The sequence below is a fragment of the Oncorhynchus keta genome, chromosome 27 (genome assembly GCF_023373465.1).
Source record: "Oncorhynchus keta strain PuntledgeMale-10-30-2019 chromosome 27, Oket_V2, whole genome shotgun sequence".
Classification (NCBI taxonomy): Eukaryota; Metazoa; Chordata; class Actinopteri; order Salmoniformes; family Salmonidae; genus Oncorhynchus; species Oncorhynchus keta.
Window position 1 is genome coordinate 33722855 of NC_068447.1, and position 16581 is coordinate 33739435.

The following is a 16581-nucleotide window of genomic DNA, read 5'->3' on the forward strand; positions in this document are numbered from 1 at the left end:
GGCTCTCATGAAGACCGCGACAGGAAAGAAAGACCCAGAGTTACCTCTGCTGCAGAGGATAGGTTCATTACAGTTACCAACCTCAGAAATTGCAGCCCAAATAAATGCTTCACAGATTTCAAGTAAAAGACACATTTCAATATCAACTGTTCAGAGGAGACTGTGAATCAGGCCTTCATGGTCGAATTGCTGCAAAGAAACCACTACTAAAGAACACCAATAAGAAGAGACTTGCTTGGGCCAAGAAACATGAGAAATGGACATTAGACTGGTGGAAGTCTGTCCATTAGCCTGATGAGTCCAAATTTGATATTTTGATATTTATATCAATATAAAATTTGATATTTTGGGTTCCTACCGCCGTGTTTTGAGAGACGCAGAGTAGGTGAACGGATGATCTCTGCATGTGTGGTTCCCACTGTGAAACATGGAGGAGGTGTGATGGTGTAGGGGTGCTGGTGACATTGTCAAGGCACACTTAACCAGCATGGCTTACCACAGCATTCTGTAGCAATACGCCATTCCATTTGGTTTGCGCTTAGTGGGACTATCATTTGTTTTCCAACAGGACAATTACCCAAAACACACCTACAGGCTGTGTAGGGGCTATTTGACCATGGAGAGTGATGTGTCAGATGACCTGGCCTCCCCAATCATCAGTCACCCCAATTGAGATGGTTTGGGATGAGTTGGACAACAGAGTGAAGGAAAAGCAGCCAACAAGTGCTCAGCATATGTGGGAACTCCTTCAAGACTGTTGGAAAGCATTCCCCCATGAAGCTGGTTGAGAGAATGCCAAGAGTGTGCAAAGCTGTCTTCAAGACAAGGGGTGGCTACTTTGAAGAATCTCAAATCTAAAATATATTTTGATATGTTTAACACTTTTGGGTTACTACATAATTCCATGGGTTACGTCATCGTAAAAATAAAGAAAAACCCTTGAATGAGTAAGTGTGTCCGAACTTTTGACTGGTACTGTAAATCAAATCCACCCGTTTTCAAGTCCATTTGCTAATTGTTCATGCCTTTGACATGCGGTAATGATCAAAATGATTGTAATAGCCTACAGTTTGTTGACATTTTTGTTTTAATTATCGTGATAGGCTCATGTTTTACCGGTACGACGTACCTCCACTACTTATTTTGCCGGGACGCCTTACCGCCTTACGCAAGCCAGAAGATGAAATTATCTAGAGAAAGAACCCCAAGAAATCAAAAGATATGTGCCCAGAAAAAGTAAAAAAGTCAGTGTCCAGTTCTCTTATCTTTGATAAACAGACCGGCAGTGCAAACCCAAGCATCAAACCTAAGCATCAAGCTCAGCATCAAACCCAAGCATCAAACCCAAGCATGGCGAACAGCTGGTGCGCAACTAGCTGTGTGCATACTTTGGAAGCAGGAAAGCGCATAATAGGGCAGTCTGTCGGTCTGTCTGTATCTGGGTACACACCTTGGCATTAATATGCAGGTCAAAGGGCCCACAGCGTTTCAAATCTTTGTGCTCTACAGAGGAGCTCTAGGAGGGAAGATAAATGAGGCAATGGTTTTTCACTCACATACAGGCAATGAATGACTGTCAGTTGCAAAAATGTATCAAAATAAATTAACAGAAATATGAACAAAGTTGAGTTAATGAATGAACAGGTGTTTATGAACAGGCATATTGTTGAAGAGAAATGACACAAAATGTGATGGCAATGGATCAAAGAAATACATTAACATGGCTGCAAACTGAGAGTCTAATACACTCAAATGTCTCTGAAGTACTATTGGTAAGTACTACAGTGATGGTAAACATTGCCTCATAATGGGTCATTTCTTCCCAAATGGTAAAGATACTGAGATCACAGACAGGACAGGTTAAAGACTGAAGGTGCTGCTGGTGGTTATGCAGTTTGCAGTCTCTACACACCATGCCTGGTTTTAACACGTTACAACATAAACAGATCAATCAAGACACATTCACTTGGCTGGCGTCTCGTCGCTTCAACACAAATATTAGTGCATTTGAATTCATGCTGCAATGCAGTTAATGTGTATGGTTTTGCAGTGAAAAAACAAGCTATTCCATACTGTATTCTACAAAATGCAATTCCCAAAGAAAGGGAAATGGTTTCGGCAAACCACAGACAGAGCGAGTCGAGTAAGACCGTCCACATTGTACTTAGTTGAAAAGCAATTCTATAGAAAGGAGCTCAGCGAGGTCAAATGTGTAAATGAATGATGAGCTGTATAGGCCAGATCTCGCTCTTTAAGACTGCATGTGACTGACAGGAACAGGAAGTAACACTAGAGCTCATGGTCTAGTTTGTGAGTTATGAAATGTTAACTGCACAGACCTGTTCCTTCCTTCTCATACACAGATCAGATTGATAAAAAACATTTAAAAGCATTGCTACTCTGAGCAGAGGAAGACTGATTCATTGAGGTGTGGGAAAGGGGAACATGGATAGTGAAAAGGGAGCTACAGGTAGTAGGGGGAAGTCAGACCTGCTCGTTGAGTTTGGGGTGTGAGGGGCCTTGGTGAATGAGTAGCCTGACGATCCTTTGGTCCCCCTTCCATGCGGCCAGGTGCAGGGGGTAGCAGCCCTTATTGTCAGCGATGTTGGTCAAGGCCTCGTTACGTAGCAGCGCCTCCACTACCTCACTGCGGATGGGACAAACGGGGTCAGAAGAGTTGTACATGTTCATTATGTAGGTGATGTTGACAGTAAACAGTGTCATTGTTAACCCCATAATTATAGCATTTCAGCGCTGAACACTAATGCTTGTCCTCTTGCCAGGGGCAGGTAAAACACATAGTGGGACAAGCAGATTATAGATTTAAGTTGTCCAAATGAACATGTAATAAACGTGGATGGGATGTGTTGCACACTGTCCTCCCAATCTCTGCAGAGTGCATCAGCAAATAATTGTTGTAAGCCTGCATTGACAGGCACGAGCGGTCTTTCAATCATGCAGTCACACGATGCGTTTTATATTTATTAATAAAGCGAGCCTGGGGGAGGTAAAATAATTATAAGCATCAGACAAACATATTGTGTAGTTCGGCTGGTTATCTTGCTGGTTATCTATTCAGGTATTAGCATGTATTCATCATATTGTCATATCCAACGTCCGAAACAACTTCCCACAGTCACTTGTGTTCAACCACAAAATGGCCGTCACACAGTTGATACGGGTGTGCAGATTAAACTAATGCTGGATACTCCGGTTGTAAAACGCTCAAAACAGGGTGAAATAATTCTGGCACCATTGGAAAGCTGGGATTTTCCTCTATTCAATACTGGCCATGCAATTCTGACATTGTAAAAAATAAATAATCTTAGAATAGCCTATTTGACAAGTAACTCATATGCTGTCAAGATCTCCCCTGAAAATGACATATTCTAGACAAACAAAACAGGGAAACATGTCTTAGTTAGCTACCTTACATTAAAGTCACCCACCTCAGCCATTTGATTCCTCGTTCATTGAATGAGGGAATGATTTTAGAGACAAAAGAAAGTATCGGGTTGTAACTGTAATGTTGCAGGGTGGCAAACCATCCTCCAGGAGAGTCCAGGAGAGCTACTGGGTATGCAGGATTTTGCTCCAGCCCTGCACTAACACATTGTAAAGAATCACCTGCTTAAGAGTCCCTTGGTAAGCTGACTCGATAAGCTCACCTTGATAAACTGACTCGATAAGCTCACCTTGATAAACTGACTCGATAAGCTCACCTTGATAAACTGACTCGGGTATGTTTAAGCAGGGTTGGGTCAAAAGCCTGCAGACCCAGTAGCTTTCCAGATGAAGGGTTGACAACATACATTTTACACAGTAGCCTATTCGCACAGTATTTTACTTTGTGGGGTGACTTGCTCAAGGCCACAACGGCAGGATATACAATACATGGGATTAGAGACCAACAACCAACAGTTCCTTGCTGAAACAATTGTTTTCAGTCACTGTTTTGGCCCATGGTGTTACAGATTTGTTTTACATTGTTGAACAAGTGAGCTTTCAGACAAGTAAAAACATTTTTTTTAATATATATATTTTTAATCTGTCCTACTTGCCCAATGGACCAGTGGAAAAAAAAGCTTATCTCAAGCCCTGCATTTCACACAGGGTGTCCCCAACTCACACCAATGGCAATAAATCTAAACTCCCATGACAAAAGAACAGGACTCGCTATAGACCGACCTGTGTCCATTTAGGGCAGCGTGGTGTAGAGGAGTATATCCAGTGCTGTCCACACAGTTTACATTAGGACCCCTCCAGATACTGTGGAGAGAAAGAGGGAACATTAGATCATGTAACAAAGGTCACTGTATAATTCAGGTGAGGGAAGAGCTTAATTACTCCTTTCAGGAATGGGGAGTTTTTCAGGATAAAAATCATTCCAAAACGGAGCAAAGCACAGGCAAAATCCTAGAGGAAAACCTTGTTCAGTCTGCTTTCCACCAGACACTGGGAGATGAATTCACCCATCAGCAGGACAAGAACCTAAAACACAAAGCCAAATCTACACTGGAGTTGCTTATCAATAAGACAGTGAGTGTCCGAGTTGCAGTTTTGACTCATGGCAAGACTTGAAAATGGTTGTCTTGCAATGATCGACAACCAATTTGACAGAGCATGAATAACGTTTTAAAGAATGGGAAAATATTGTAATATTGCAAAGTTCTTAGAGACTTACCCAGAAAGACTCACAGCTGTAATCACAGCATAAGGTGATTCTAACATGCATTGACTCAGGAGTGTGAATGCTTATGTAAATTAGATATTTTTGTCTACCACTGCTAGAAGAAGTCTCAGTGACTTTGAAAGAGGGGTCTCAAAGGAGCATAGGGGGTTTAAAGAGTTCAACCCAATTAAACACTTAAGAGAGATTCTGGAGCGGCGCCTGAGACAGCATTTTCCACCACCATCAACAAAACACTAAAACATGGAATTTCTCGTGGAAGAATGGTGTGGCATTCCTCCAAAACAGTTCCAGACACTTGTGGAATCTATGCCAAGGTGCATTGAAGCTGTTCTGGTGGCCCAATGCCCTATGAAGACATTATGTTAGTGGTTCCTTTATTTTGCCAGTCACCTGTACGATCCACAATGTTATCTCCCTGCTGAATGAGATCTGAGTGTATTCCCACACAGCCAGAGGGAGGGCCTATACAGGGCTAGGAATACTAGGTGGGTGTGGCTGAACAAAACTGATGACGTCCAGGCCTCGGCTGTATTGTTGTGTGCCGTGGTTCACAGTAGGGGTCGACCGATTATGATTTTTCAACGCCGATACCGATTGTTGGAGGACCAAAAAAAGCGGATACGGATTAAATCGGCCGATTTTTTAAATGTATTTGTAATAATGACAATTACAACAATATTGAATGAACACTTATTTTATCTTAATATAATACATCAATAAAATCAATTTAGCCTCAAATAAATAATGAAACATGTTCAATTTGGTTTAAATAATGTGTTGGAGAAGAACCTAAAAGTCCTATATGTGCCATGCAAGATAGCTAACATTTAAGTTCCTTGCTCAGAACATGAGAACATATGAAAGCTGGTGGTTCCTTTTAACATGAGTCTTCAATATTCCCAGGTAAGTTTTAGGTTGTAGTTATTATAGGAATTATAGGACTGTTTCCCTCTATACCATTTGTATTTCATTAACATTTGACTATTGGATGTTCTTATAGGCACTTTAGTATTGCCAGTGTAACAGTATAACTTCAGTCCCTCTCCTCGCTCCTCCCTGGGCTCGAACCAGCAACACAACGACAACAGCCACCATCGAAGCAGCGTTACCCATGCAGAGCAAGGGGAACAACCACTCCAAGTCTCAGAGCGAGTGACCTTTGAAACGCTATTAGCGCGCACCTCGCTAACTCGCCAGCCATTTCACATCGGTTACACCAGTATCATCTCGGGAGTTGATGGGCTTGAAGTCATAAACAGCGCAATGCTTGATGCACAACGAAGAGCTGCTGGCAAAACGCACGAAAGTGCTGTTTGTATGAATACTTACGAGCCTGCGGCTACCTACCACCGCTCAGTCAAACACTTGTATGCTCAGTCAGATTATATGCAACGCAGGACACACTAGATAAACTAGTAATATGATCAACCATGTGGAGTTAACTAGTGATTATGATTGATTGATTGTTTTTTATGAGATAAGTTTAATGCTAGCTAGCAACTTACCTTGGCTTACTGCATTCGAGTAACAGGCAGTCACCTTGTGGAGTGCAACAAGAGGCAGGTGGTTATAGCGTTGGACTAGTTAACTGTAAGGTTGCAAGAAAATCTGTCGTTCTGCCCCTGAACGAGGCAGTTAACCCACCGTTCCCAGGCCGTCATTGAAAATAAGAATGTGTTCTTAACTGACTTGCCTAGTTAAATAAAGATTAAATAAAGGAGTAAAAAAAAAAAAAAAGGATTTCCAATTGTTATGAAAACTTGAAATCGCCCCTAATTAAAATCGGCCATTCCGATTAATTGGTCGACCTCTAGTTCACAGCCTAGCTCAGCCCAGTCCAGATCAAACCCAGGTGGGAGGCGCTCCCTAAGGAATTGTACCACAGGACTGAGGGAGAGGGAAAGGGAAAGGAATGAGGAAGCATGGGCCAAGCCAGCAGCACTCGGCAGTGGAGGAGGGAGGGGGTTGGTACAGTATGTACACACAAAAACTAACACAGCAGGAGGGCAGCCAGGTTGGTGTCACAGGTCAGTGTCCACCAAGCACATAGCCCAGCCACACCCACAAAGCCCCCTTTACATCAACAAACATACAAGTGCAAACCATACCGAGTTCCTCATGATTGCCTAAAGCAAACATAGGCCTATCAGGAAGGAACATAGTATCTTAATTCAGTCATTACCTACATAGCCCTGGAAAACACTACTATATCATTATAAAACATCTCTGTTCAGCCTCAGTGCAGTGGAATAGCCAGTTATCCAATATTTGTGCAACACAATCTGAAAATGACCTCATTTCGGTATGTGCATAATTAGTCCATTAACGGCATTATCAACCCACCCTTTGATCACTTTGTCCCCCGCCACTGCATCAAATGTGGTTAGAGAGCTTTTATTGAAGGGTCTGGGCTAGGGGATATACAGGCTTAAATGGTATATAGCTGTAGATCTGTCATCCACTTAAAACTGAACTCAGCTGTCAGCTGAGATGGTTTGTTTCTTTTAATCAGCGGATAGAGAGACAGAGAGAGTAGTTAAACAGGCAAATGGAAGCCAGGGTCCTGGGAGGATAGAATGCCATGCCAAAATCGGGCCTACAGTACCACTGGGATGTGACTGCACAGTGAGAACATTCTAAATGAACCATGTGAAAAGAACATGGCTCACAAGAAGACAGCACGCTGAAGTGGAACCTAGAGAGGGATTGTATCAAGAGTAGGGATGATGATGATGCTGCTGCTGCTGCACCACACTAACATTTAATCTAACATTTGACCCAGATTAAAAGGGAAACAGAGTTCACACAACATTAATCCATATCATACATGCGCACATAACCTGAAAAAGTAACTGAGGACACGCAACACACACTTCACAGTGCTGACATGATGCTTAATCTCAGAAAGGTCTTACGAATGGGGTGATGATGGTGACAACATGACCATTGCCTGTGGAGAGGAGGGGGGCACAAGGCAGTAGGACAACAGGAAGCCCCCCTTCATCCCTTCACAGCTCCACACTGGCATTGCTCTGGCAACGAGCCCCTCTCGTATTTGTCACTTGGCTGTAACTGTCGCTTTTGCTCCATAAAATAAATATCCCATAATAACTCTGAGAGGAGTCTGCAACAACCCAGCCGAAGAAGCCTCATTAAATAAGTGTCTCTCCATTCTATCCTCCAGAACAATACAGGCCGAAGCTCTGCACCAGGAAGTAGAGAATCTTTAGATGAGCCCTTCCCTCTATAGTGTTACATCAGCAGTCCTTACCATTGCCTAATCAACCCCAATTGCAGGCATGTATGGACCTATAGGCCTGCTACAAGCATCTCACAGTCAGCAGGAGAGGAAGATATCAGTGGCACAGTCTGCGGCACAGGCTAGTGCTATACTAGCAGAGGGAGCAAGGAGGATATAGAGGGATTTCAGAAAGTATTCATACCCCTTGACTTATTCCACATTGTGTTGTGTTACAGTCTGAACTCAAAACGTATGACATGCATTTTTCAACCATCTACACACAATACCCCATAATAACAAAGTGAAAACATGTTGAGAGAAAGTTGTATATTTTTGGAAATGAAATACAGAAATCCCCTTTACATAAGTATTCACACCCATGAGTCAATACATTGTATAAGCATCTTTGGCAGCTATTACAAGTGTGACTTTTTCGGGGTAAGTCTCTAAGAGCGTTCCACACCTGGGTTGTGTAACATTTGCCCACTATCCTTTTAAAAATTATTCAAGCTCTGTCAAATGTTTTGTTGATCTTTACTAAACAACCATTTTCAGGTCTTGCCATAGATCAAGTAGATTTAAGTCAAAACTGTAACTCAGCCAGTCAGGAACATTCACAGTCTTCTTGGTATGCAACTCCAATGTAGATTGTGTTATTGTCCTGCTGAAAGGTGAATTCATCTCCCAGTGTTTGGTTTTCCTCTAGGATTTTGCCTGTGCTTAGCTCCATTTAGTTTATTTTTTTTATCCTGAAAAACTCCCAAATCCTTAATGATTACAAGCACACACAAAACATGATGCAGCCAACATTATGCTTGAAAATATGGCGTGGTACTGACTAATGTGTTGTATTGGATTTGCCCCAACTATAACACTTTGTATTCAGGACAGTATTACTTTAGTGGCTTATTGCAAACAGAGTATTTTTTATTCTATACAGGCTTCCTTCTTTTCACTCAATCAGTGGTTAGTATTGTAGAGTAACTACAATGTTTTTGATCTCCTACCACAGCCATTTAAACTCTGTTTTAAAGTCACCATTGGCCTGAGTGGTTTCCTATTTCTCCGGCAACGGCGTTAGGAAGGACGCCTGTATCTTTGTAGTGACAGAGTGTATTGATACACCATCCAAAGTGTAATTAATAATCTCACAATGATCAACGGGGTATTCAATGTATTTTTATTTAATCTACCAATAGGTGCCCTTATTTGCTAGGCATTGGAAAACCTTACTGGTCTTTGTGGTTTAAACTGTTTTTTGAAATTCGTTGCTATACTGGAGGGACCTTACATATGTGTGGAGTACAGAGATGATGTAGTCATTCAAAAAATTCTGTTAAACACTTATTTCATACAGAGGGAGTCCATGCAACTTATTATGTGACTTGTTAAGCACATTTTTACTCATAAAATTATTTAGGCTTACTATAACAAAGGGGTTGAATACTTAATCGCTCAAGACATTTCAGCTTAAAATTTTAAATGTATACACATTTGTAATAGGGCTGTCCACGACTAAAGAAAATGTTGGTCAACCAAGAGTCGACTGTTCTTTCAAACAATCGATTGGTAGACATTTTAAAAATGTGTATTTTCCCATATATTTACACACCCTATGTGTTTTTAAAATATCAACTAGCCTATATGTAGGCTAATGAGTTGTTTTATGCTTTAAGCACACTGAGATTAAGACACTCAAATGACTCAAGAGGGAGAAAGAAATCAAGATAACCAGAAGAAAAAAACTGTTCCCGACCCTCCTCCTCCCCCTTGCTGCTGGCCTTTGCAGATTCTGCCATTATGCTCCTGAAGCTGGCAGTAATAGGCTACACTACGGGTCAGCAACCTTTTCCATTTGGAGTGCCAAATTATCTCACAATTTCTACCGATCTGCGTGCCAGTTATGTTTTTCATGTGCACATTTTCGTGGAAGTTTCATTTAATTTATAATAAAGTATTAGTATCTCAAAATCATCATCATGTGGTTTATAAAAATTCTAAAAGTAACTTCTATTGCCATTACCAACTATGTAGGTTAAAATAGCCTACATAAATCAAACAAATAAAAACATTGCAGCCTGCAGGTAGAAAATATCTTGATAAAAATAAATATCCCATAAATCACATTGGCTATGCATGGCCTCTCTGCAAGGAACGTGAAACATTGTATCAACTATCAACATGGTCGGCATGAAGCTCTTGCTAGCAAACTTGCAACATTGTATAAAATATTCTGGGTACTCAGAGTTTCCCCAAGCTCCAGAAAGAAATAGCTGTAGACTATTTGCGCAGGGGATAAGAATTAAATCAGGAAGGCCTATTTTACAATGTTTCCACAAAAGCGTAGCCTAGGTTGTGCGGTCCGCAAACAACGTGTCCATTCAGACAATGAGAACGGTAAAAGACTGTAAAAATAATATATTGAATGCATTAAGAGAAATTACCTTAACCAAACAAACATTGTAGATTAGAACAGTAAATGTACTACTGGTAATACTAGTGTGCCATACACGTGGCCTCCGCAATTGATTAGTCCACTGTGACAGGCGTGAATCAGACGGATGTCTCGTGTTCCATAAAAAAATATATATATTTGCGACTGCTGGAATAATCAAATCTCGGTCGACCAACAGCCTATCGACCAAATAATTGACCAGTTGACTAAATGGGGTCAGCAATAATTTCTAAAAACATAATTTCACTTTGACATTACGGTGTAGTGTGTAGGACAGTGACAAAAAAAATCTACATTTATCCCATTTTAAATTAAGGTTGTAACACAAAACTGTGTAAAAAGTCAAGGGGTGTGAATACTTTCTGAAGGCACTTATAGTGGGGAAGTATATTCTTCTGCCAAGGGGAAGGAAATCCCCTAGAGATCCAACCCAAATCCCTCCAGACCAGCACCCCCAAGCACCTCAGCTAAGTAGTGAGGAGTACTGCACAGGACACTGGACTTGCACATTTCCAGTTTCATGCCCACTGAACATAATACGCACAAAAACCTAGCGGGAGAAAAAACTAAAATGTCAGCTTGCTAGTTGCTGTCCCAGATAATAAAATATTTTATATAACAGATTACTGCAAAAAATGAATAACCAAATTAGAAAAATGCTCTGGTCTTGTTGTGCTGCCTGCATGATTACATACAGTATATGCAAGGTCTGACTCCAAGCATGAAAGGCTGTTATAGAATGCAGTACAGACACTGACTGGAAGCAGTTTGAAATATAGCCTAAAATGTGGCAGAAAGAGGCCCTTCGACCGCACCTCGAAGTGTAAGGCTCACCACCTCCCCTGAGCATCTTAACAGGGGCATGAGTCAGTGCTAGTGGCACTTGACAATGCACTTCATCCCCTTATAGCTAGAGCGATTCAGAACCAACTGGACTGAGGGACAGTCAGAGCTTAAAGAAGCAAGGCGGGGGGGACAAAATGGAGTTGATTTGGTTGGAGTGGGGAGGGGTATGATGCATGGCAACTGACTTAAGAATTCCTCTTTGAAAGGAAAGAGCTAATCCCTAATATCCCTGAGGGAATATCAGCTTGATGAGGATGAAGTCTGAAAGAGATTCTGGGGGCTTTAATGCCGTGTTGCACAAAGCTTGGCCAGTAAAAGGACAAATTATAATAATACCATTCCTCTCACTCTCTCTTACATTCTTTGTGTTTAAGGAGAAGACTGATGAAGCTACTCATGGATGCCCAAGAAGTCTTCACGGACCCCATTCTCTGCCTTTATCCTCTGTGTCACTCTCCCAAAACCTCTGACGGAAATCCCTTTTTAGCCTCTGTTGCTGCCCTCTTCTTGCCATTTGTCTTTGTCTCTTTCGGATCCACTACGGCAGCATCTACAGTACTATGAGCCAAACAACCCTGTGGTTTCCAAGTTAGTAGCTACGTCAAAACAACTCCATTTCAACAGTATTACAACATGGCAAGGTGAAGTGGAGCAGTGGAAGGGGAAAGCAGCAGTCCTGGGACTTTAGGGACCTGATTGCTGTGCCGCTGGGTGGAAAGACCAGGTGAGGCTGAGCCCCAGTGTCAAATAAACAGATTTGTCCTCAGGCCAATTAAGCAGTGCGACCACACAGCTAGGGATTAGTGGTGCAGCAGTACAAGGGCAGGCTGTCCAGTGGTGCCTGGCGCATAGCGGGGGCACTGCCAGGGCAATTGGGCTTAATTAAGCGGAGGGATGGCTGCTGGTCGGGCATTGAGACCAGATGCGCCATTTGTCAAACAGTAGCTCAGCAAGCCTCTCAGAGACAGTGTCCACTACCTGTACTGTACAGTCTCCAGTCCCCATGAGAGAGACTGGCACTTCTCTACATGCCAATGTCCTAGCTCCCACAGTGGATTATACTGAATCACATTGACTTAATGATGTCAGAGCTGTAGCGTACAGCTGCGTGAGGTAAGACTGCGCATGTCAGGGCTGAGTCGTTCCATGTCATTTCAACAAGCCATGACACCCACCATCTCAGATTGCTCTGAAACTGTTTCTGTGGTTAGAAACAGGTGATCGGCATTACTGAAACATTTTGTTGAAATAAAATGTTATCTTGGAGAAATTAAGCTAATTGATTGCAGCCAAAATTAGCCATTTAAATTGACAGGATTCAGATAATAATAGTACGTAACATTCGATTTGGACCAAACGTCTCCCTACCAATTAGTAAAACCCCAAGAAATTATCAAAAGTCACGCACGGACCCTCCTCACACAGGGCTCTAAAGTGTGACCATTTTAGTCGCATATGTTACTAAATATTTTGCTGTGCAACTTGCCGTTTTTATTAGGAGCACCAGTGGAACTATGTATAAAAAACATCACCTATAATAATTGTTGTAATGATTAGGCTTCCCTGTACTGTTGTTCCCGAGTGCACTAGAGAAAATGGCCTCCGCCTTTAAAAAAAAAAAAACTCCTCAGACTAACCTATTAATATTCAAGCCATTATTGAAGGGTCAGTCCAGCACAGCGATAGAGCGGAGCGAGCGAGAGACGATGGGACCACTGAGCGCCATGGCTATAGTGCACACATTTTCCACAACTTAAAACATAGGCTTACTGCTAATAAAGTTAAAGATGCATTCAAATTAGTGCTAATTAGGGATGGGTACTGATACCCGGTATTAAAACGGGCCCAGGGGCTAAATAATGAAAGACCGTAGTATCGATAAGCTCTGACGTTATTGGTTCTGCTTTCCGTACTGGAGAACTTAAGAAAATAAATGTCCTATTTATTATTGCTACATAAACGTTATCTTGCACATTTTATCTCACCAACCATTTCTAATTTGCAATAAGATGAAGACATTTGTCTTTGATGCATTTTCACTATACCCAATCCAGAAGAGAGGTCTCTCTGGCGGGGAGCCTGTGTCACACACACACAAAATATCCTGCTCTTAATTAGTAACGATGGCAGAGCGAACTAAACGTTCAAAAGAGTCACCAGAGTCGATGCTGACAATGCTCGTTGCCACAAGTGCAACAAGACTTTTTCTTGTAAGGGCGGAAACACAAGCAATCTGTCCGAACATCTTTCGAAAGCGCATAGATTTCGACTGCGTGGGTCGTAGCTCATCTCTCGTTGCCCGATCTATGTCAGGTATGTATGCTCGCAGCCTAGAGACCACACACAGAGTTAACCCAATTCAGAGAACATGGGTTCCTGATCAAAAGGAACCATAAGCCAGCTGATTGTTTAGCTATGGGTGTGTTCACCCATTTAAAGATTACGCTACTTTTTTGTTAAAGTTGCAACCACAGTGAACCAACCCATGCTCCCTGAAATACCGCTGGTCCAAGCCAAAGACAAGCCCAAAGCCCCTTCACAATGGCAGGTAGTGGGAGGATGACTGAGGAGAGGGTGAATGAGTGCCACCCAGCCGTGACCAAGTTCATAGTGAAAGGCCTACACTCCTTTGCAACAGTGGAGTCCAAGGGCTTTACATTTACATTTAAGTCATTTAGCAGACGCTCTTATCCAGAGCGACTTTAGGTAACAGTCTGTCAGTATATACTGAGCTGTATACATTTTTAGGATATAGTAGTATAAAAGGGTTGTATGTTAGTCCCATCATTCCACAATACAATACACAATAATGATAATTCAACACATGAAAAAAAAAATTACTGTAGGGAGATGAGCAAGGCAATCAACCCCAAATATACCCCTCCCTCCAGGAGTTACCTATAACACATTCATTCCTACCTGGTATGGTGTAGAAAAGGCCAATGTGACACCTAGGCTGAAGGACGTGCCAAAGCTGGCCATCACATCGGACGGATGGACCAGCCTCTGTCAGGACGACTTTCTCACTGTTACAGTGCACTACCGAAGCCAGGGCAGTGTACAACAGAAGGTCCTTCACACCAGGGCAGTGTACAACAGAAGGTCCTCCTCATCAGGGCAGTGTAAAACAGAAGGTCCTCCACATCAGGGCAGTGTAAAACAGAAGGTCATCCACACCAGGGCAGTGTAAAACAGAAGGTCCTTCACACCAGGGCAGTGTACAACAGAAGGTCCTCCTCATCAGGGCAGTGTAAAACAGAAGGTCATCCACACCAGGGCAGTGTAAAACAGAAGGTCCTTCACACCAGGGCAGTGTACAACAGAAGGTCCTCCTCATCAGGGCAGTGTAAAACAGAAGGTCCTCCACATCAGGGCAGTGTAAAACAGAAGGTCCTCTACACCAGGGCAGTGTAAAACAGAAGGTCTCTACACCAGGGAAGTGTAAAACAGAAGGTCATCCACATCAGGGCAGTGTAAAACAGAAGGTCCTCCACATCAGGGAAGTGTAAAACAGAAGGTCCTTCACACCAGGGCAGTGTACAACAGAAGGTCCTCCTCATCAGGGCAGTGTAAAACAGAAGGTCATCCACACCAGGGCAGTGTAAAACAGAAGGTCCTCACCAGGGCAGTGTAAAACAGAAGGTCATCCACACCAGGGCAGTGTAAAACAGAAGGTCCTCCACATCAGGGCAGTGTAAAACAGAAGGTCCTCCTCATCAGGGCAGTGTAAAACAGAAGGTCCTCCACATCAGGGCAGTGTAAAACAGAAGGTCCTCCACACCAGGGCAGTGTAAAACAGAAGGTCCTCTACACCAGGGCAGTGTAAAACAGAAGGTCATCCACATCAGGGAAGTGTAAAACAGAAGGTCCTCCACACCAGGGCAGTGTAAAACAGAAGGTCCTCTACACCAGGGCAGTGTAAAACAGAAGGTCATCCACATCAGGGAAGTGTAAAACAGAAGGTCCTCCACACCAGGGCAGTGTACAACAGAAGGTCCTCCACATCAGGGCAGTGTAAAACAGAAGGTCCTCCACACCAGGGCAGTGTACAAAACAGAAGGTCCTCAGACATTCAGAAGAGTGTAAAACAGATTGTAGCTGTCATCCATAATGCTGGCAAATGGATGTAAAACAGAACACATCCTGCCACACCAGGGCAGAAAATGTACAAAATGACGTTGATAAAGAAGGTCCTCTACACCAGCTGGCAGTGGTTCAAGAGATCCTCCTCCAAAACAGTCTTGAAGGGCAGTGTAAAAGCCAGTTCAATCTATTAAAGGTCATTTAACTATTTAATTCAATACCAGTGGCAGTGTAATTAAAGAAGGTCAGGCCTTCCACAACACTCACTCATCCTTGATGTCAGGACCAGATGGAACTCCTCCACACCATGGGCAGTGTACAAATCAGCAACTGGACAACCGAAGTAGTGGCAGACCTGTGGACAGATCATACCCATCCTCCAAAAACTGGAAAACTTGACTGTGTGAAGATGCATCTCAGACATTCTGGAAGAGTTTGAGATGAGGCATGAAGAGCCAATCAAAGATTGGAGCTGTGACTCAGGTTGAGGATAATGCATGCAGCCACAGCAATGGACCCCAGATTTGCCAGTCAAGAGCCTGTCCCAGGTGGCAACTGTTGAGGCCATCCTGACAAAAATAGGATGCTTTGACACAGAGCACCAGCAACAGGAGGAATCTGGTAGAGGAAATGGAGAAAATGTACAAAATGACTTGGAGGACCTGTTTCAGATAAATAGGCAGCCCGAATCAGAGCTGGTCTAGAGGTGGAGTTTCAAGAGCCTGCCTCCATGTCCAAAACAGTCTTGAAGGAAAACTCTGCAGCTCAAACTTGCAACAAGCCAGTTCAATCTATTAAAGTATTATTTTTGAAATTCCAGGAGACATTTAACTATTTAATTCAATATTCCAGTGTGCGTGTAATTAAATGTTGTTTCATTTGCAGGAAAATTGTTTGTTTTTTGTTTTTCAGGCCTTCCACAACACTCATCTATAATTGATGTCAAAACAGATGTTTCTTTTGGAACTTTATTTTAATGAAAATAAAGCAAGAGATTCATGTTTGTTTTGTAAAGTATACAGCAAGCAACCCCAGCAGCCTTGGACCCACGAGATGGTGCAGGACAATCTGGGCCGTATCTGTAAAGGACGAGGACTTCCATAAGGCTGAGGAGTTTGTCCAGCTAATGAGAATTCTCTATACAGCCATACTGATTGCAAAATGAAGTTGTCATCAGTTTGGACAAAATGCCACCTGTGGACAGAATCATACCCATCCTGTGAAAAACTAACAAAGAGACAAATTGCTTCAGTTTTGATTAGT

At 42.6% G+C, this 16581-nt stretch overlaps 1 protein-coding gene across 11 annotated transcripts in view; it reads right to left on the bottom strand.

Annotated features, from left to right (window-relative positions):
* Positions 1-16581, bottom strand: part of LOC118359829 (ankyrin repeat and SAM domain-containing protein 1A-like) — a 120819-nt gene that overhangs the window by 81487 nt on the left and 22751 nt on the right. For 10 of the 11 annotated variants that reach the window (XR_008083062.1, XM_052482198.1, XM_035738643.2 and 7 more), the window contains exons 2-4: positions 4189-4269; positions 2491-2647; positions 1451-1516 (exon numbers count right to left, since the gene is read on the bottom strand). Coding sequence is in view for 10 of the 11 variants with exons in the window: in XM_052482198.1 (XP_052338158.1) it covers positions 1451-1516; positions 2491-2647; positions 4189-4269 (304 nt within the window). In the remaining variant the exon portion in view is untranslated. The remainder of the gene's footprint in view (positions 1-1450; positions 1517-2490; positions 2648-4188; positions 4270-16581) is intronic. The other variant, XM_035738641.2, reaches the window with a different exon arrangement.